Raw genomic sequence first — 19,964 nt, 5'->3', positions numbered from 1 at the left:
CCCCCAGGGAGCAGGCCTAAGCCAGCAGGTGGTCATCCCCTGAGGGGTTCCAGACTGCGAGAGGACACAGGCCGGGCTGAGGGACCCCTCCCTCCCCCCCGCCCCCCGAGTGCACAAATTTTTGTGCACCGGACCTCTAGTGTGTGTGTGTGTGTGTGTGTGTATATATATATATATATACATATATATATATATATATATATATATATATATATACACATATATATATATATATATATATATATATATATATACATATATATATAATTTGTATTGACTTCAGAGAGGAAAGGAGAGAGAAATATCAATGATGAGAGAGAATCATCGATCAGCTGCCTTCTGCACGCCCTCTACTGGGGACTGAGTCCACAACCGGAGCATGTGTCCTAATCAGGAATCAAACTATGACCTCCTGGTTCACGGGTCAATGTTCAATCATTGATCCACACGGGCTGGGCTAAAACAATGATTTCTAATGTCATTATTCTGCTCCATCAGTGTAGGTATGAGGGCTCAATAAATAGCAGCCCCGTTTCACATCCCAGTTCTGATCTGAGTGAAGATGGTCAGCAATGTGGACAAACTATAGAGACTTTGAAATGAATTGAGCCCTGTTTCCCATTTACTCTGGGCTTTTTACCAGCTGGGCCAATAAACCTCCATTTGTTTGAACCAATCTGACTTGATTTTTGGTGTCTAGGCAGCATAAGGCATGGGGATGGGGATAGACGCTTCCCTAACAGCTATGGAGGGGCCGTGAGTCTCCACTCCACCTGGGGACCTGGGAGAGAAGACCCACCCCCACCTGAAGCCCCCACAACACACCACCCTCCACATGCAGGGTGCTCCTGGGTAAGTCAGGGGGCAGGGATGCTTCCAGAGGCTCCATTTGTACTTTTTATTCATCGGCACAGACAGACCACATGATCCTTCCAGTTAGGTTCAGGTTTGGAGGGTTAGCAAGAAGACAGGAGGGTTACGGTGTTCAGTAAAGGACAGAACTTCAGGACAGCAAGGGACCAGAAAGGGAGGCCCTCACTCGTCATACGCCCCACCTAGATACTCCATGTGCCCGACCCTGAATCAGAGGCAGAGGTGGGGCCAGGATCAGCAGGCCTCTGTTTAGTCTGACTAGATGTCAACCAGAACCTTCTACAGAAGAACTCTTGCTGTGAGTCCTGGAGACCAAGCCATGCTGGGCATCTCGGAGAATTCAGCTGACATTCGGGGTCACTGATACCCCAGGACTGAACATGTGTAACTGCCCGGTGTAGGCCATGTCATTCAGGAACAGGTTGGTGCTCCCATGTCCATTCCTGGATGTCTGTGTGTGGTGTGACAAGAGAGGAGGAAGACAGGCTGCTTTCTGGAGCGATCAGAGAGGATGCAGGTGGAGGGCGGGTGCCTTCAGAGGTGCTCCAGGGACACGGGGCCTCTCAGTTCTTCAGCTGAGACACTTCATACAGGTACGCAGCCAGCATTTTGGTTCCTTCTATGTAGTTGTGCCTGATGGAGAGGAACAAGTCATGGCGTTGGCTGGTGTCCCGAGGTCCAGGCATGCATGTGGTATTCTGGGAGTGTCCCACCGTCCTGGTGTGCGGGCCCTGAGTTCTGCTTGCCTTTAGAATTTGGGCACCTGGTTCTCAAATATAGGCTCAGCCCAAGTGTCCCAGCAGGGACCGGTCCTGACCCTGGACTCATCGAATAGATGGGATCTCACCTAGCCCCTGACTATCAAAGGCCTTGCCTTGATCATGGCCCTCTGTTGTTTGCTTGGATCCGAAGCCGCCACCTGGTGTCCTAGGACCTTGGTCTCTGTCCCTCCCTTCCACCCTCCATTTAGGGCCTTTGCCTCTTAGTCCCTGACCCCAAGATGACCCGTTTCCTATCCTCCTCTGCTCTTCCTGACTGCCTTTGAGTCTCCCTGCCTTCGTGGGTCTCTCCTCACAGCTGCCAACTCAGAGATCAACTTCCGTCTCTGTTGGTTAAAGACCCCATCACGTCTGTATAAGCCAGGAAGGAGAAAAGTAGCTTATGGAGCCAGTAATGACATGAGGACTTCCAAACAGGAAGGTGCAGGGGTCCTTCAGGAGTTGCGGGTGAGGCACAGAGATCAACAGGCCACTGGGAGAAACTTGTTCTGAAGAACTGCCACCTCCCACGGGCTTCCTTCCCTACCTCCCACGAGTGTTCCCTCCACCAAGGACAGATGGTAGAGAGCGCACGGGGAAGGGGTCCCAGAAATCACCTCTTAGCAGCAGGAAAGGGGCAGGTGTGGAGGAGGAAGAGGTGCAGGGGATGCCCTGGCTTTCACAGGATTTCTCACTGGTATCCACAAGGAAACTAACCCAGATTCAGGACTGAGGATCCAGAGCCTCACCTGTTGAGTTTTTCATTCTGGGAGTGGGCGCCATCATCAGCGGACCCCACAGGCAACAGCATGACATTCTTGCCTGTGGCCTCCTGAAAAGTCAAAGTCACAGGAATACTGCCACCTTCCCTGGTTAAATCCGGCTCAACACCAAAAACTGGAGGGAATGAAATAAAAGAAACAGTGAGCTTGGGGGCTGAGGCTTCCCCACATACCCACTACCTGCAGCACCAAGGCCGGACCCTGGGACAGCAGCCCCACAGCATCACTATATAGCTACATGTCATATGACATGGCAGAGCCCTAGCAGACATGCTGAGGGCCCTGGTATTGTCCCCAGGAAAATGTCTGACCTGTTTTCAGGGCTCTTCTCCCAGCCATGTAATGGGGGTGGTTGAAGTCAGACACCCAGGGCTTCCCACCATGGCCCATGTACACCTTGAATTTGTTGGGGCTCTGCAGTTCAGCAAACTTCTTTGTTAAGTACTTTGTAACCTGAACCACAAACAGAAGAGACATAATGTATTATAAAGCTCTGCTCCTGACCCACAGCAGATCTACAGTGAGTCCACATGGCTTGTAAGTAGCCTACAGTAAGTCCACTAGGAGTCTACAGTGAATCCACACAGGTCTACAATGGATCAGTCTACAGTGATTTACTATTAGCCTATGGTAAGTCCACCATGAGTCCACAGTGAGACTATAACAGGTCTACAATGGGTCTAGAGCAGTGGTTCTCAACCTTCTGGCCCTTTAAATACAGTTCCTCATGTTGTGACCCAACCATAAAAATATTTTCATTGCTACTTCATAACTGTAATATTGCTACTGTTATGAATCGTAATGTAAATATCTGATATGCAGGATGGTCTTAGGCAACCCCTGTGAAAGGGTCATTCGACTGCCAAAGGGGTCGCAACCCACAGGTTGAGAACCACTGGTCTAGAGTGAGTCAACAGTGAATTTTCTGCTGCTAAATACTGATCTGCATAACTGTGATACCAGAAAAGGGGATTTTTATCAAGAATCAAAAGCCGAAAAATCCAGGGAGAACCAAGATGGCGGCATAGGTTAACGCCGGAGTTTGCTGCTTTGAACAACTACTTCAAAAGTGAAACCAAAAAAACAAACAAAAAAAAAACCAAAAGTGAAACCAAAAAACGGAAGGGACATCACCCAGAACCACAGGAACGCTGGCTGAGTGGAAGTCCTACAACTAGGAGGAAAGAGAAACGCACACGGACACTCAGAGGAGGCGCAGTGCTGAAGTCAAATTCTGAGGTGCGGAGTGCGCGGAGCGGGCTGGCGGCGGAGGGCGCGGTTGGTGTTTTCAATCGGGAGGGAGTCGCAGACTCTGAGCTCCAGATACAGGCGAGTCTTTAGGGACCCAGACTCAAACGGGAGAAGCGGGACGGTCTGGCTTCGGTCAGAGCGAGTGCAGCTTTCTCTCCGAGCTTTGCAGCGGGTGCTGGGACTCAGAGAGGCAGAGCCCCTGGGGACAGGACTGAGAGCCGCCATAACTGCTCTTTCTGGCCCACCCTGTTGATCCTGTGCGACCCGCCCCGCCCAAGCCCTGCACAGAGGCATTTGCCGGATAGCCTCAGGCAAAGGCTAGATTAGCACCTCCCTAGAGGACAGAAGTTCTTTCACTGCTGACACAGCTGATTCTCATAGCCACTTGGCCTGGAGGTCAAACCCTCCCTGGAATTAGCTACAACAATCAAGATTTAACTATAAGACTGCGAACAAAGACCACTAGGGGGTGCACCAAGGAAGCATAACAAAATGCGGAGACAAAGAAACAGGACAAAATTGTCAATGGAAGAAATAGAGTTCAGAACCACACTTTTAAGGTCTCTCAAGAACTGTTTAGAAGCTGCCGATAAACTTAATGAGATCTACACGAAAACTAATAAAACCCTCGATCTTATATTGGGGAACCAACTAGAAATTAAGCATACACGGACTGAAATAACGAATATTATACAGACGCCCGACAGCAGACCAGAGGAGCGCAAGAATCAAGTCAATGATTTGAAATGCGAGGAAGCAAAAAACATCCAACCGGAAAAGCAAAATGAAAAAAGAATCCAAAAATGCGAGGATAGTGTAAGGAGCCTCTGGGACAGCTTCAAGCGTACCAACATCAGAATTATAGGGGTGCCAGAAGATGAGAGACAGCAAGATATTGAAAACCTATTTGAAGAAATAATGACAGAAAACTTCCCCCACCTGGTGAAAGAAATGGACTTACAGGTCCAAGAAGCGCGGAGAACCCCAAACAAAAGGAATCCAAAGAGGACCACACCAAGACACATCATCATTAAAATGCCAAGAGCAAAAGATAAAGAGAGAATCTTAAAAACAGCAAGAGAAAGAAACTCAGTTACCTACAAGGGAATACCCATACGACTGTCAGCTGATTTCTCAACAGAAACTTTGCAGGCCAGAAAGGAATGGCAAGAAATATTCAAAGTGATGAATACCAAGAACCTACAACCAAGATTACTTTATCCAGCAAAGCTATCATTCAGAATTGAAGGTCAGATAAAGAGCTTCACAGATAAGGAAAAGCTAAAGGAGTTCATCACCACCAAACCAGGATTATATGAAATGCTGAAAGGTATCCTTTAAGAAGAGGAAGAGGAAGAAAAAGGTAAAGATACAAATTATGAACAACAAATATGCATCTATCAACAAGTGAATCTAAGAATCAAGTGAATAAATAATCTGATGAATAGAATGAACTGTTGATTATAATAGAATCAGGGACATAGAAAGGGAATGGACTGACTATTCTTGGTGGGGAAAGGGGTGTGGGAGATGTGGGAAGAGACTGGACAAAAATCGTGCACCTATGGATGAGGACAGTGGGTGGGGAGTGAGGGCGGAGGGTGGGGCGGGAACTGGGAGGAGGGGAGTTATGGGGGGGAAAAAAAGAGGAACAAATGTAATAATCTGAACAATAAAGATTTAATTAAAAAAAAAAAAAGAATCAAAAGCCAGTTATTTGCAGGTAAAAGGTAATGTTTTAATTCATCCTTTATGTAGATGTTCCCATATAATGATAATATTTAAACCAAATTTTCAAAATTGTTCTTTGACTTACTTTATAAAAAAGATCACATCCAGATAAAAAATAGAGCCAGGTGCCGACCCAGGGAGACCTCTTGATGACAAAATGCCAGTCCTCAGTGTCCTCTCCCCATAGGGAAGCCCTTAATTCTATCCTCCAAACCTTCCCATCTGGATGACTGCTCCCGGGAAGCCTGGCGGGCCTGCAGCGATCAGAATTTGCCCCTCTGAAATCTTCCCTGACAGGAGTCTTCCCCTCCGCTCCTCACCACGGCCCAGAGGGTGCTCCCTTGCACCCTCACCATAACATATTGGACCCAAAGTCAGCATCTGACCTGAAGTCAGAGATCAGGTTTGGGCATGCCTCAGCACTGACAAAGGTCACTTACACGTAATGCTTTTATGTGGCCTTTATCTTCGATCAGTTTCTGAACTGCTTATTCTAGTAATTACCGAGTTGGCCATAGCCAAGAGGTGGGGACATGTGGGTTTGTGTTTTTCAGTTGTTCGGAGGAAAACCTTTTGGCCCCTGAATCTTTGCCGGTGCACGGCGGCCCCCTCCCCGAGTCCCACTGCCCCATGTACCTGCTCGCTGACAACCTCAGGAGTCATGTTGGGCACGAGCCTGATGGAGAACTTGCCAACCACTTTCCTAGGAATCACGGTCTTGGCCCCTGAGCCGGAGAAGGCACCTTCGATCCCGTGGAGGGAGAGGGACGGGAACCGCCATCTGTGCATCAGGACGTCTTTCTGCAGAAAATGACAGAGCAGTTCACGGGGCAGCTCTCAGAGGAGACGGGAATGTCATCTGGGAGGTCCCTCTTAGTCACAGCCGGCCCTTTCCTGAGCACAGGAAGGAGGTGCAGACCCCGCAGGAGTTCAGTTAATGCTGGCTGACCTGAATGTGACTTACATCCCGACCTCATACACCAGGAACTGAGCGGGCTCTACCAGCGAGGCCTTCCACCGTCTCTGGCCTGTCCTAGAGATCATCCTACACATGCAAACAGGCGAGAGCTACCGGCCTCTAGGTTTTCTCTGCATGTATTCCAGGGCCCACATCATCACCAGTCAATATTTGACATTTCTAACAACCTCTCAGCACCCAGCCTGGGAGTGGTCTGCACCTTCCGATGACTCAGGGGCCCACAGAAATGCCCAGATCTCTGCCAGCCCCTCTGCTCCTTCCCACGGGGCCCCTACAGTTGGGAGGCTTGGGGACAGACAGGTCTTGGCGTGGCCAAGGCAGCACCTTGCAGCCGTGCAGCAGGGTCTGCGCCCCCACGTCCTTGGCGTACTCCTCCAGGTCAAAGTCGATCTGGTCGTAGAGCTTCAGCTCCTCCTCTGTCACGGGCGCCACAGCCTCACTGATGCCGGGGATGAGGATCTTCCCCTTCCTGTCCACCAAGCAGCCTGGAGGAGAAAGGGAACGGTGGGTGCTCAGCGCACAGGCTGCAGGGAGTCCTGGCACAAGAGCCCTGTGGTCACCTTTCCTGGGCACAGGTGAGGGCCCGGGTACCTGTGCTCATACGTCAGTTAACTACCGTAATAACCCAGTGAGGTGAGCAATGCCATCTTCCCATTTTAAGACAAAGAGGCTTAGATACGAAGGGGCAGGTGAGCTGTCCACGGTCACAGACCAGGACACACTGAGCAGAGGGACCCCAGACCTCCTCTAAAAACCAAGACACTCTCCAATATTGCCTTTTCAACATGGTTTCCACAAGAAAATAGCTGCTCCCAAGCTGAGAGGGAACTAGAGAGAGGGACAGAGTAGACTCCAGTCCCAGGAGCAACAGCCTCCACAGATGGCAGCCACCATCCATCCGGGACGGAAACACCACAACAAACCATATGGTGAGGCCACAGGATGCCAGGGAGAGTGAGCTGGGGCCTCATCTCAAAGAGCCGACCACGCAGGAGCCCTCGCAGTGGCCAGTTACAATGTCAAGCGGGCTGAAGCAGATGCTGTCTGAGAGACGTGACATACGTGCCCAGAGGAAGGACAGTTGTGGGAATCTAGGGGACAGGCTGGACAGGGCGACAGGGCTGAAGGAGCCAAGGGTGCCCAGCTGGGACCTGGAGGCGAGACGGGGTTTAGCTACACAGGGAGGTAAGGGTGTGAGGAAGAGGAAGGCAGAAACGAGGCATCCATGCCCAATCTTTTAAAGGGAACAGTGAGCAGAGCAAGGGAGCCTCAGTAACAGGGAAATGGATCATGAAGAACACTGGAATGCACCAAATGCTGATGACAGCCTGGAAAGAGCCCACCAGCTGGTCTCCCAAATCCCCAAGTCGTGACTGAAACCCAGCTTACCCATCAGCGTAATGAGATCCGTCATGGCCTCGTGCACTGAGCCCCCGTACACCCCAGAGTGCAGGTCTTTGTCACTGCATTCCACCTGGAAGGAACAAAGACCACTCTATTGGGCTGCTTAGCGGGAGCTTATTTTTATCATGTGACAGTAAACTGAACCAAGAACATTCACAAGACCTGACAGGCAATTTTTAAAATCAAAATTTGCTCCCTCGATGAGCAAAGCAAGGCATTTCCTAAATTACAAAACTTGAAACGACAGAAAATACCCTTGGAAATGCCAACCACAGGTAAACCAAAAATATAACCATAGGTGAACTAGGAGTGCTGAGCACAGGTGAACTAGGAGTCCTGAGCACAGGTGAGCTAGGACTGCTGAGAACAGGTGAGCTAGGAGTGCTGAGCACAGGTGAGCTAGGAGTGCTGAGAACAGGTGAGCTAGCAGTACTGAGCAGGGCAACTCCCCCAGCTCTCAGAACCTTTTGCAGTGGTTTCAGGGATACCCTGCAAGAGCTACTAAAAGGGCAACAACAACCAGGAAAAAGAGCCAGAAGGGACCTGGAGCCCAAGGACTTGGGGTCAGTCTCCGCCCCACCATTGCCACGATGTGTAACCAGGATAAGGCAGTAATGGCCCTGGGCCTTTGCCTCCTCACCTGTAGCAGAGTAAGACCACTCACCTCCCAGCTACTGTGTCCCCATCGGTTATCACACAGCAGGGAGAAAGGTGCCTTGCACAGAGTGAGTGCTCAGTACAGCAACTATGATCGTTCCCAGAACTTTTGTCTATAGACCACCCTCACACGCAGGAACTGATCCGTCACCTGTGCGGGAGGGACCCCCACCTTTCTGTGTAGGGGAGACCAAGGCTTAGCCCACCAGTGAGCGGCACGTCCATCCGCCTGGGCTTCTGTGTCGAGGGTAACGTCCCGGTTCCCTCAAGATCACTCAGTCAAGGGATAAGAGCTTAGGGGCTGAAATATGAACACTGCCACTTTTGAAAGGAAGTCTTCCTAAAATGTTCTGCCTACGTCTCAGTGTTCCTACACGGACTTGCACTTCATCTTTTCTCAACTGCGCAAGACAATCCTGCAGAGAATACAGCCTAGCTTGAAGGTGGAGGACGCTGATTCTGATGGCACTGGGCATGGAGCACCACAGGGGAATCACCATGGGGCATGGGGAACGTGGCCGATACCTCGATGAAAAAGTAGCAGATGCCCCTGAGGCCGTAGGTGATGCAGGGCTTCTTCTTCCCCAGCCAGTAGTTGTCAGAAATGCAGACGTAGTCCACGTCTTTAAAGAAGGTGTCCTTCTGGGCAAAAATCAGTTCATCCAGGCCTTCGGAGCCCGACTCCTCCATGCCCTCCAGACAGAATCGGATGTTAACAGGGATTTCCTGTGATAGGAAAAGAGAGTCACAGGCATTCAGCTTTCACATACCTTTAGTTCTTAGAGACAACATACAGGAAGTCACTAAATGTGAAATCACCAATTTCAAATACCCAACTTCCTCCAGACCAAGCACTCTGGCAGGAGGTATGCAGTTCTCAATGATCCTCAGTCCCCAGGTGCTGGGCTGTGTCAGGGGACAAGCCTGGCTCCAGCCACAGCTACATCCTCACTGAGAGCTCCTTGCCAACAACTCCTCAGGTGACCACACTTCTGAGTCACACGTAGGTGCTCACGCAGCGCAGGTCAGGAGTCTCTCCATTAAGGCCTGAGCTGCTCTCTGAAGGCTGTACGCAAAGAAACCAGAGGAGTCTTCATTTGCACCCTTGTGGCCACCACCAGTGCCCTCGAGGGAGGGAAAGCCTCTTCCTAGTTTAGAAGGTGCTCCTGCACTATGACCGCCTGCTCGCACTACAGTACCTTTTCTTAAAGAGAGGATGCTGCCGTCTGTCCATCCGGCTCCTCTCTGTAGTTTTCCAGGTCTCCCCAGCGCTGTGCGGTGAGGCAGGTGGCCTTCCACACACGAGAAAATGAAGGCTGTGGCATGGCAGGGCCTCACTGGGACTCAAGTTTGCACAGTCCTATTCAGAACTGCCCCCGGGTGGCACTGCTCAGGCACACTTCCCCTCCTCTGCCCCTCAGATGGAATCCTTCTGGGGACCTTGGTATATGGAACAGGTAAGTGGAGCTGCTCTGGGTGGCTCTGCCCTGCACACGGCCACCCCTTCTCTCAGTTGCCCTCAGTCCCTGTGCCCAGCTTGTGGCGGCCATGAGAGCACTGCCATCCAGTGGTTCTGGGCCTCGGCTTTCTCCTGTGCACAATGGACCCCTGGGCCCTATTTGGATCTACCATTTCATGCGCTAACAAATATGCTTGTCTTACAATTCTAATTTTATCATGATACAAGAGAAAGGCAAGATGCAAAAACCATCTATACACTTGATCACAATTAGGTTAAAACAGTTGAAAAGATTGGTAAGTACCAAAATATTAAGTCCCTTAGGGTTGAGATTCTAGGCAACATTTTCTCTCTACTTCTCTAAAGTTTACAAACTTTCAACAAGGAGTGGAGATTTCCTAGTTAAGGAAATATATTTCTAAAAATAAAATGTAATTTCAGGAAGCTGTAAACCATGCAGAGAAAGGGGTTTGTCTGCTGCCACAGCCCAGGTGGGCGGGTCATTTGTGTGTGGCCTGGGTTCCTGCCGAGTCATCAATAGTGCGACCCTTGAACACTGTAAAGCAATTACACCTGCAGCGTTTCCTGAAGCTGGAACACAACCTCTCATCTAAAATCTGAGTCACTGGGCTGACACTTTGGGGGGAGCCTGCTGTCTCACATCCTAGTGATCTTTGATCTTGAGAAGCCCAGCCTTGTTACACTCAGATGGAACGGGGTGAACCAGGCTCAAGGAGGGTGACATACTTGACTTGTTTTCTGAAAGGCTTCCAGGGCATTCATCCAGCCGGCCACTGGCCCCTTGTCATCAGTTGAACCTCTCCCGTACAGTTTGCCTGGAACAGCAATCAGCAAATTCATAGCATTACAATGACAAGGAGACAGATGGAGAGTGAACCCTCAGCGAACATCTGTTAACATCTCAGCGAAACTACATACGTCTGCCCTGAGAATTTCTCTTGACATTGGAAGCCCCAAGTCTCTACCCGGCACTATTGCTAAAATGATGGGAGAATTTACCGTCATCGAAGGCAGCCACATGGATGCCTCCAAGTCCCTCTCCCGTCCCCCGCAGATGTGGCAGTTAGTCAGTGCTCACGATCCTGCTGACTCAGGGCACAAACTTCAGACCCAGGTCAGGAGTTTACTATCAGTGGGCCAGTGGTTAAAATCTACTTCCATAACCAGCTGATATCAATCAGGGTGGAAAACCTGGGCAGAGGAGGGGAAGCACGATGCACCCTGATCAAGAGAATGACAAATCTCACCCCACCCCAATTTCACATCTAATCTGATGAAGAATGGGATTTATGCTTGTCCCTGATGTCTCCAAGTACCACTGAAATCTAACAGCACAATACTGCTTTCCCTCAGTGTGAGGAGTGAGTCCCTCCCCTCTGCACCCCTGCTCCTGGGACCCCTCCTGGGGAAACAAGGCCTCCCCTGGCCTGCTGTCATGTGACACAGAGCACCTGAGGCGACCAGGGCAGAGCACGGATGGCCATACCTGCCAGGGGCTCAGCTTCCCTCTGTCCTGGTCAGCTCTCTCACTTCCTCATTCCTAAGACTGTTTTCAAATGTTTGGCAGTTTTAACATGACCCACCCCAAAGTAGTATAAGGCTTAAAGCAATCACTACCCTGGGAATTTACTTTTAAATTGAGCCCAACTTTTCACAAAAGCTAAAGAGCTCTCCTAAAAGCATCATCGTTCCGTGAGGAATGCTGACGCAGTGAGGGGGTGTGCGGACCACGCTGCACAGAGGTGTACAAGACAAAGGCATGCATCCCCCGGGCTCCTCCCAGCATCCTCGATGCCGTGTCTGCTGAGGGGACCCGTCCGGTGCGATCGGGAGGGGCTGTGTTCTAAGCTGGTGCTGCAGGTGGGGAGGAGTGATGAGGAAGACAACTCAGGAAGGTGGGGGAGCCAGTGCTTCCAGAGAGTTGTCAAGTGGAGACTCAGTATGTGAGGGCTGCACTGCCTCAGTTCAGAACTGGGGAAGCCTCACTGACCCAAGGCCACAAACCCCCATTTCCACAGAACGGGAAGGCTTTCTCAAGTTCCTGTCTGGTGCACATGTGTACGCTTCTGGAAGCTGATTTCGACATTAGGTCACAACTGCCTGTTCTGGGAGGATGGCCAAGGGAGTGCTGGTGATTCTGCTGGTGAGAGGCAGCAGGATTTGAAGCACTCCTCTGCCAGCAGAGCATCCTTACCGTCTCGCTCCACCAGGGTGAAGGGCTCGCTGTCCCAGCCATCCTCCAGGGCTGCCGGCTGCACGTCCAGATGGCCGTAGATGCACACTGTCTTCTTCTGGGGGTCGGAGCCCAGCTTGCCAAGTAAAATGGGAGGAAGTGGTATCTCTGAGCCATCAGGGAGCTGCAAGAGGAGAGGGAAGCATGTGAAGACGGCCTTTGTTTAAAAACCTGGTGTTTATGGCAGATATTATTAAAATACCTTAAGTGTTCTTATCCCTTCGCATCAACCTGCCTCTATTGTAGGGTTTAAGATCATATTGCTCAACTGAGTCATTTAATTAACAAGAAATTACTCTGCTACCCAGAGTACAAAGACTGAATTATGTTCACCTATTGCAGGCAATTTCGTAAATTTTTAAAGGCAAATTGTTTTTTTTTTAACTCTTATACAACAAAACATGTTATGAGAGGCAAGGCTGGGATGCAACTTAGTTCAGTATTTTCTAAATAATGGATAAAAACTACTACAATCTTAAAGCAGAAGATAGGTGTTTGAAAATCACATTAGTTCTGCACAGAAAGGGCTGTAGACCAGGATGCAGTGACTAAGTCACAGGAAAGTGCACAGTAGGCACTGGAGCAGGTCCTCCGAAAGGCTTCCTGGTCTCCAACGATCCTGTAAGAACGGGGCCAATGCATTAACCAGGATGCAAAGGCGGGCTCAGTGCTTTTCCTACGCCTACAACAGCTCAACTCTCCAGCCGATACTTTAAAATCCAGCCCTGCACCCTGTAACAGCTCTCCCAGCTCTATTCCAACAGGGAAACCTGTTACCATTACAAAGTACCCCCAGCAAAATGTGGGAGCAGGGGCGGGGTGGGGGGAGGGCTGCAGGAGGGTGAAAAGTACACATCCTTTTGTGTCACTGCTGGGTAAGGAATACTCATGCTAGAACCATCACAGACGTCTAGTTACTAGAAAATAGTCTTTGTGAAAATAAACATTAATAAACTCACAGACTAAATTGGTAATGAAACTAAACTAACAATTTACAATCAAGAGATAAATGAGCAACTAGTAAAAATGACAAGCCTATCAGGATGAATGATGGGCTGATGAAAGTGTCTGCCCCAAGCTCCAGGGGCTCTGAGACCCCTAGGCATACCGTACATTCAGGAACGCACCAGGCTGCCGGGATTTTTACAGGTCCTCAGATTTGTCTTTCCAGTAAACTCCACTCATAAATACTCAATGTAAGTAACTCTCAGTAACTCCACAGGTACCCCTGTGCAGCCCTCACAAACACGGCTGGACTGGAATCAGGAGGCCCAGGTTTTATCTCCACTGGGAACTGGTGCTTCCATTCATGAAAAGAGGAGACTGAGCTGAATGTCCACAGTAAACTCCAGGGACAATGACCTCAACTGACACACCATTGGGCAAGAAAACTGAGATTAAGCAAACCTCACCACACCCTGCAATAGAAAATGATACCGCATCTTCGAAAATACATGGCATGAAACGTGATTCACATGGGACTGAAATCATCGGAATGGCTTAGCGTGAGTGGACTGTTCACTTCAGTTAGAAAGAAACCAATTTCCTGTCAGAATCCAGCTCACACACAAAGTTCCTCTTTTTCAAGAAAAAGTGCTATTCCTCGCAGTCGGGATGCTGGAGACAGAGTGTGGGGACAGTAGGAGTCTTCGTGTTTTTACACTTATGTGGATAGAGTGTAGCTGCCTAGTTTGAAAGGAGACTGCTTTCTGGTGAATCTCAGTTATTTTCTAAGAATAGCCTCTATGCTAACTTACTATTGGGTAATAGCCCTCCACATTCTCAGAGAAATGCTGAGAATGACAAAAACCTGTGCCCCAGTCCAACTGAAGAAACCACACAGAGATTTATATCCAAATCAGGCCTTTCTTGTGAAAGACAAGCAGGGTATCTGAGGGTACGCTCATACCTTCTGTTTTCCAATATCCACCAGTTCCACGGAGCCGCCCAACTGCTTGATATCTGCAGCGGCCACTTCCATCATCTTTTTGATTTCCCCTCTCTTCTCAGGCCACGCAGATACGCTCTGGATGGCCACCCATTCCGCAAGCTTCTGTTTGTGGACAATAAGCAAAAAGGGATTCTCAAAAGGTGCTCCTAAAGGAAGAAAGGCATCCATACTTTTGCCGTGTTTCAGGCACCCAACGTTGACCTGCTACCTGTGGCCACTCCATGTTGAGCATGTTGACCACACATGGAAGAATAGATCCATCAAAACCTACTTTTACTGACCCTGTAGCAAGAACTATATAGCATAACAGAAACATGTCAGAATGCGTATTTTTAACCATTAAGCATGAGGTGAATATAAAATGAACAGAGTCCATAAATACCTCTGAATCTAACAAAATTACAACTGAGGGGTACAGAAACTACCCAAGATTTTCAATCCAGGTTAGCTTAGTTATCATCCTTATAATGGCAAGTTCTCTAAAGTATAAGTTTTAGAATGAGAACTCTAAAGATTTCATCTGAAATGTGTCTACCAAGAATAACTTCAAAGCATGATTCTTTAAATTAAACTCAAGTAATGCTTAATCTATAATGCTACTGAATCATTGAAAACATCCTAAATGCAAAACAGGTCTTTAATCTACTACAAGAAATTATAGATGAAGATTAAACAAAAATCTCAATGAGCTCTGCCATTTCTAGAAACATATATTAAGACTTTCTGCCAAAGCCAAAATTATCATTTCTATAGTGTAATGAGGAGGTAAAGGAAAAGATCTCTAGACTTATATATACAGTGTGGGGCAAAAGTAGGTTTACAGTTATAAAGGAAACAGTTTATTCTCATATTATTTATTATTGTATTATTTTTCACATATTTTTCATACACACACACACACACACATTTTTTTTTCTGTGAGAACACTTAAGAACTACTCTCTTAGCAGATTCAAGTTTACAACATAGTATTGTTAACTATGGTAACCACGCTGTACATTGGGCCTCCAGAACTCTTCTTATAACTGAAAGTGTGTGCCCTTTGCCTAAGATCAGGATCTCATCACTTCCCGTAGCCCCTGGCAACCACCGTTCTACCCCCTGCTTCTCTGAGTTCCTTGTTCAGATTGCACATAGAAATGAGATCATGCAGTGTTTGTCTGTCTTTAATACTTGATTTAAACAGCATAACTCACATTAGTTCCCCTGAGCCCCAAAGGACTAAACTGCATTTTAAGTTTATTGGAATAAATAAATATTCCCTTACCTTGATGTAGCGATCCTGATTTTCATCCACATACTTAAACAAGGTAGCGAGGACCGACATCTTCCAGTCAAAGGGCAGGCCTGGGAGATTCTTGGAGGGAAGAGCAACCTGTTACTCCTGCCTCTGCAGAGGGCCCGAATGAGGAAAAGTCGCTGACTGCTCAGGGTCATGAACTCCTACCCCACCTTCCTGGCCAGCAGTCAACACGAGGACTCCAGGAAGTGATCGCAGAGGCAGAAATGAAAGCTTTGGGATGCAGTGAGAGGCTCAGGTTGATCTCCCATCTTTTTCAGAAGGAAAATGTACCCAAAATTGTGTCACAGTGGCAGATAAAGAAGCAAGGGCCTGAGTTGAAGACAATCTGATGAAAACTAAAAGTAGGTACTTTTCAGTAATGCTGACTTATCAGCATTTAAAATTTTAATTTAATTTTACTCTCCTGAAGCACATAGAGAACTTTCCACTTACTACGACCACAGAGGCAACCATCACTCCAAGGATCCCAGCAAAAATGTCACAGCCTATCTCTTATGAGGGTATAACACAGCAAAAAGGCCCAGGACAGGCTGATAAATTTAGTTTAAGGAAGTTGACAATCTGAGTCCAGAAACTGCTAAAGGCAACATGGGAAAGAAGGCCTGATTAGAATAAATAAGCAGCTCCATCTACCTGCACCCCACCCCCCTGTGCATTTTCTAACACCCAGTTTCCCATGTGTGAGACCCACCACATCCCATTCCACCCCACAAATATGGGGGAGGGGGGACAGAAATCCTCTGATGCATCACCTTTAAAATCTGGAATGCATATGAAACAAAAATGATTCTGCTATATATTGGGACTTTCAAAATTGCTTGTCCCCTCCTTCAATTGACAATTTGAATCCCACCCAGTGGTTGGAAAGGGCTCAGCTATACCCCTGAGACAGGCAGTATTTCAGACCCGGAGCTGCAAACTCACAAGATCCCACCACATCCAGGAGTGCTGATGCCTGGGCACCGACACACTGGTTAAAGAGCATGCTTTGTTTGGTATCAGATTCCAAACTGATTTCTGGACAGGGGAGTGACGGCATCTGCTGTGACATGAAGCGTGAAGCTGCTCACCAACTGAGGAAGTTGCCAGAGCTGTGCTGAGTTCAGTGAGAACAGATCAAAGTGCTTATTTTCAGTGCCTCCTTCCTCCTCCTCAAATACCAGCCATAAATTATTACAAACCTCCCAGCCAACTCAGATGGCTTCAGCTGAGGCTCTCCTCTGAAAGAGCCCAGCAAGACAGTCCACGAATGCCGCCGGGGGATTTCATGGTCGTTAATAAAGTCAAATTTTCATCCACCTATCCCCAAAAATGTAAACAGGCGGCTGTCTATGACAGCATGCTACGCTGGGCACTTTTATTTGGGTTCCTGGTCATCAAATACCACAAATCCCAAACTCACTGCGGTATGTTCTCTTTCATAGTACCCTCTTTGCAGACAATGAACCCACGGCCTTCCAGTAGAGCCACTGGAAGACGGACCTACCTACACTGCACCCTTCACCAAAGGAGAGTCCACAGACCAGACCGGGACGCCAGCCCCCCAGGGCGGGGCCAAAGCAGCACCTTTACTGCTAGTCAGTCCCGCCCACTCACTTTCTGAGTATTTCTTGTCCTCCCTCCCCCACATGAACTGGGACCTGCCGACCGGAACCTGTTAAGGTAAAAGCGCTGAGTTGGAGTGGACAAAAGCAAATATCCGTTCGAAATAAGTACCCTTTTCACTCCCCTCTTGAAACCTGCAGTTCCTGGGGAGTAACAAAATTTCAGTAGTGAAACTAGTGGGCGCGGAAGGAGGAGTGACCCCGGGACCGTCTACAACACCTACAAATCCATCTGTGTCCCCCATTAACTCGCGGCATACGTTACAATATACATAAATACCCGAGTCATGGCTTCGAGTCTTTGCAAAAAAAACCCTCCACTAAAACGGGCAGGAACCTCCAATTTGCCCAATCTGGAGCTTTCTCCCCAACACAGTTTTACAAATTTTCTTTCCTCACTCCTCTGTGCAAACACCAGGGACGACAAAGGCGTGAATGGAAGGTCCCCGTACAGGTGCGGGTGCTCCACGAGTTTACACCGACTCGGCTCCAGGAAGACGCCCGGGACCCCATCTTGGCGGCGGAGGCGGACTGGCGGCCCTGTCTGCGAGACCCAGGCCTCAGGGACGTGGTGCCAGGGACCCGGGATCATCTCCATGTTACAGGTGAGGAAACTGAGGCTGAGGAACACCCGACCTGCTCAGACCCGCGAGCTGCAACCCCCGCCTTTAATGCTGGCGAGAGCTAGAGACCCCTGGCCCGGCGCCGGGCCAGGCAGCACCATCCAGAGCCTCCGCCAAAAGCTCTGCGGGCGAGAGAAAGGCTGCCGTTTGCTGCGAGCCTGGGGACGGAGGGTGCGCCCCTCCCCGCCCGCGGAGCCCCGATTCCGCGCCGGCCCTGTTTGAACGAGACACCCTGGTATCAGTCACCACCGACTACACAGACCTGGCGGTGGGCGCCGCCCCTCCAAACCCCAACCCGACCCGCTGCTCCCGGAGCCCTCGGTTCCGGCCTCGGCACCCATTCTGCATGCCTAGCGAGGCGCGACTCCCGGGGACCCGGAGACCACCCGCCCGCCCGGCCAGGGAAGGTCCCTCACCCACCCGCAGCCGCCGCGCCTAGGCCGCTTCACGTGCCCCAGTCACGCCCCCGGCGGGGCTAGCCCCGCCTACCAATCCCCGCCCACCAATCCCCGCTCCTATAGAACTAGCGTCACCCCGCCCCCGGCGCGGCCCGCCCACCAATCCCTGGACTCTTCCGGGGAACAGGCGTAGCCCCGCCCCTCCCGCCTTCGCCCCGCCCCCTCAGGGCACCATCCCGGGTTGAGCGCCCGCCGGCGGCGTGACCTCCCTCGGTGTCTTTTGCTCACTCTGACTCGGCGCCTTGGACTGGGGCCTCAATGTTGGGATCTGACCCGGTGGCTTTTAATGAGGTCCTGAGGTCCCAAGTCGGGGAGCTCACACCTCACCCCCTGAACTCTCTGGCTTTGTGGGGTGTCCCATCCCGGTGGGGTCCTGAGCAGTGCACATTTTGCTGGTCACACACATTTTCTTTTCACGTAGCTTTGGCATTTCCTTCGCAAAACCTTCATCAGCACCATTACCAATATTTTAGTATATAAATTCAATAATCACAGAAATCAAGGAAGGCAGACTGCCAACCAATGGTCATTGTGGCCAATTCAATGCCAGTTTGGGGTGTAGTGGATAAGGAAACTTTATTCAATGCAAAGAGCTCAATTGTAATACGGCAAGAACGGTGACTGGGGTGGGGGTGGGTTCAGCTCAATGCCACTCTGCCCATCTGGTTGGTGTTTCAGCCTTCCAGCTCCAGCAGGGAAACGCAATCTTCAGTCTTGCCACAGGGATGCTGACGTATAGAAAGAAGTCCCATCCCTGGTCCTTGATTGGTCTGATCTCATGTAAATGAGGGCTCCAAATCCTTGCAGTCTGATTGGTCAGATTGGTGCTAATAGAATATACCTGTACAGCTCCAATTGGTCAGGCAAAGTCTCAGTCCTATTGGTTGAAATAGGCTTCCAGGAACTCCTCTGGCTCAAGAGGGCAGGAACACAGGGCAGGCTAGGGTGACAGGCCTCTGTGTAACAACTGTTGCTATGCTCTATTTTTTAAAAATATATTTTATTGATTTTTTACAGAGAAGAAGGGAGAGGATAGAGAACCAGAAACATCGATGGAGAGAGATCAATCAGCTGCCTCCTGCACGCCCCACAGTGGGAACGTGCCCGCAACCAAAGTACACACCCTTGGCCAGAATCGAACCTGGGACCCCTGAGTCCGCACGCAGGCCGATGCTCTATCCACTGAGCCAAACCGGTCCAGCTATTTTTTAAATTTTAATCCCAGTTACCCACCAGGAGCCCTTCTTGGTAGGTGTCTTCTTTCTCAGGCTCCACCTCCACAAGACACACCATTTATTTATCAAGCATCTACTACTTATATTTTACAACAATTCTTGGGCACAACGACTATCTCCATTTGAGTAATTCCAAAAGAATTTGGCAAAACTTATACCACTCCCACATTCTTTAAGTTTTTTCTCTAAACAAGTTTAACAATTGCAAAGGATGTAATTTCCCACATCCTCTAAATATTTTTAGTGCCCATGATGACCCCAGGTCATCCTATGTGGTAACTTGAGGTCTCTGAGTTTGCAAGGTTGCCATAAAGGCCTTCCCTGAGCTTATCAGGTTTAGTATCTGGCCCCTTTTTGTCCACAGGTTCTATAAATGAGATTATTGCTGGAATGAGACGGTTCAGGGAAAAAGACAACAACAAAAAGGATTTAGAGCAGCGGTTCTCAACCTGTGGGTCGCGACCCCTTTGGGGGTCGAACGACCCTTTCACAGGGGTCACCTAAGACCATCGGAAAACACATATATATAATTACATATTGTTTTTGTGATTAATCACTATGCTTTAATTATGTTCAATTTGTAACAATGAAATTGGGGGGTCACCGCAACATGAGGAACTGTATTAAAGGGTGGCGGTATTAG

At 49.3% G+C, this 19,964-nt stretch overlaps 1 protein-coding gene across 2 annotated transcripts; it reads right to left on the bottom strand.

Moving 5' to 3' along the window:
- Positions 1-884: 884 nt before the first annotated feature.
- Positions 885-18,083, bottom strand: CNDP2 (carnosine dipeptidase 2). Of its 2 annotated transcripts, none has more exons than XM_059706374.1 (12): positions 18,049-18,083; positions 15,366-15,455; positions 14,058-14,201; positions 12,110-12,272; positions 10,642-10,730; positions 8,961-9,161; positions 7,764-7,848; positions 6,699-6,859; positions 6,032-6,196; positions 2,725-2,866; positions 2,381-2,528; positions 885-1,506 (listed from the first exon to the last, which is right to left on the bottom strand). In XM_059706374.1, the coding sequence occupies exons 2-12, from the start codon at positions 15,423-15,425 to the stop codon at positions 1,437-1,439; spliced, it is 1,428 nt and encodes a 475-aa protein (XP_059562357.1). In that variant the 5' UTR covers positions 15,426-15,455; positions 18,049-18,083; the 3' UTR covers positions 885-1,436. The 2 variants fall into 2 exon arrangements, with proteins under 2 accessions (XP_059562357.1, XP_059562358.1); XM_059706375.1 differs by lacking the exon at positions 18,049-18,083 and adding an exon at positions 16,583-16,601.
- Between the last annotated feature and the right edge of the window lie 1,881 nt (positions 18,084-19,964).

This window comes from Myotis daubentonii, chromosome 8 (assembly GCF_963259705.1).
Source record: "Myotis daubentonii chromosome 8, mMyoDau2.1, whole genome shotgun sequence".
NCBI lineage: Eukaryota > Metazoa > Chordata > Mammalia > Chiroptera > Vespertilionidae > Myotis > Myotis daubentonii.
This window is presented reverse-complemented; position numbering and strand designations above follow the sequence as displayed.

Coding starts and splice junctions, on each gene's coding strand:
- CNDP2 (XM_059706374.1), bottom strand. CDS start 15,425: ATGTCGGTCCTCGCTACCTTGTTTAAGTATGTGGATGAAAATCAGGAT. Junction 12,273..14,057: donor TGGATATTGGAAAACAGAAG/GTATGAGCGTAC, acceptor CTCCTCTTGCAG/CTCCCTGATGGCTCAGAGAT. Junction 6,860..7,763: donor GGATCTCATTACGCTGATGG/GTAAGCTGGGTT, acceptor TTTCTCCTCCAG/GCTGCTTGGTGGACAGGAAG.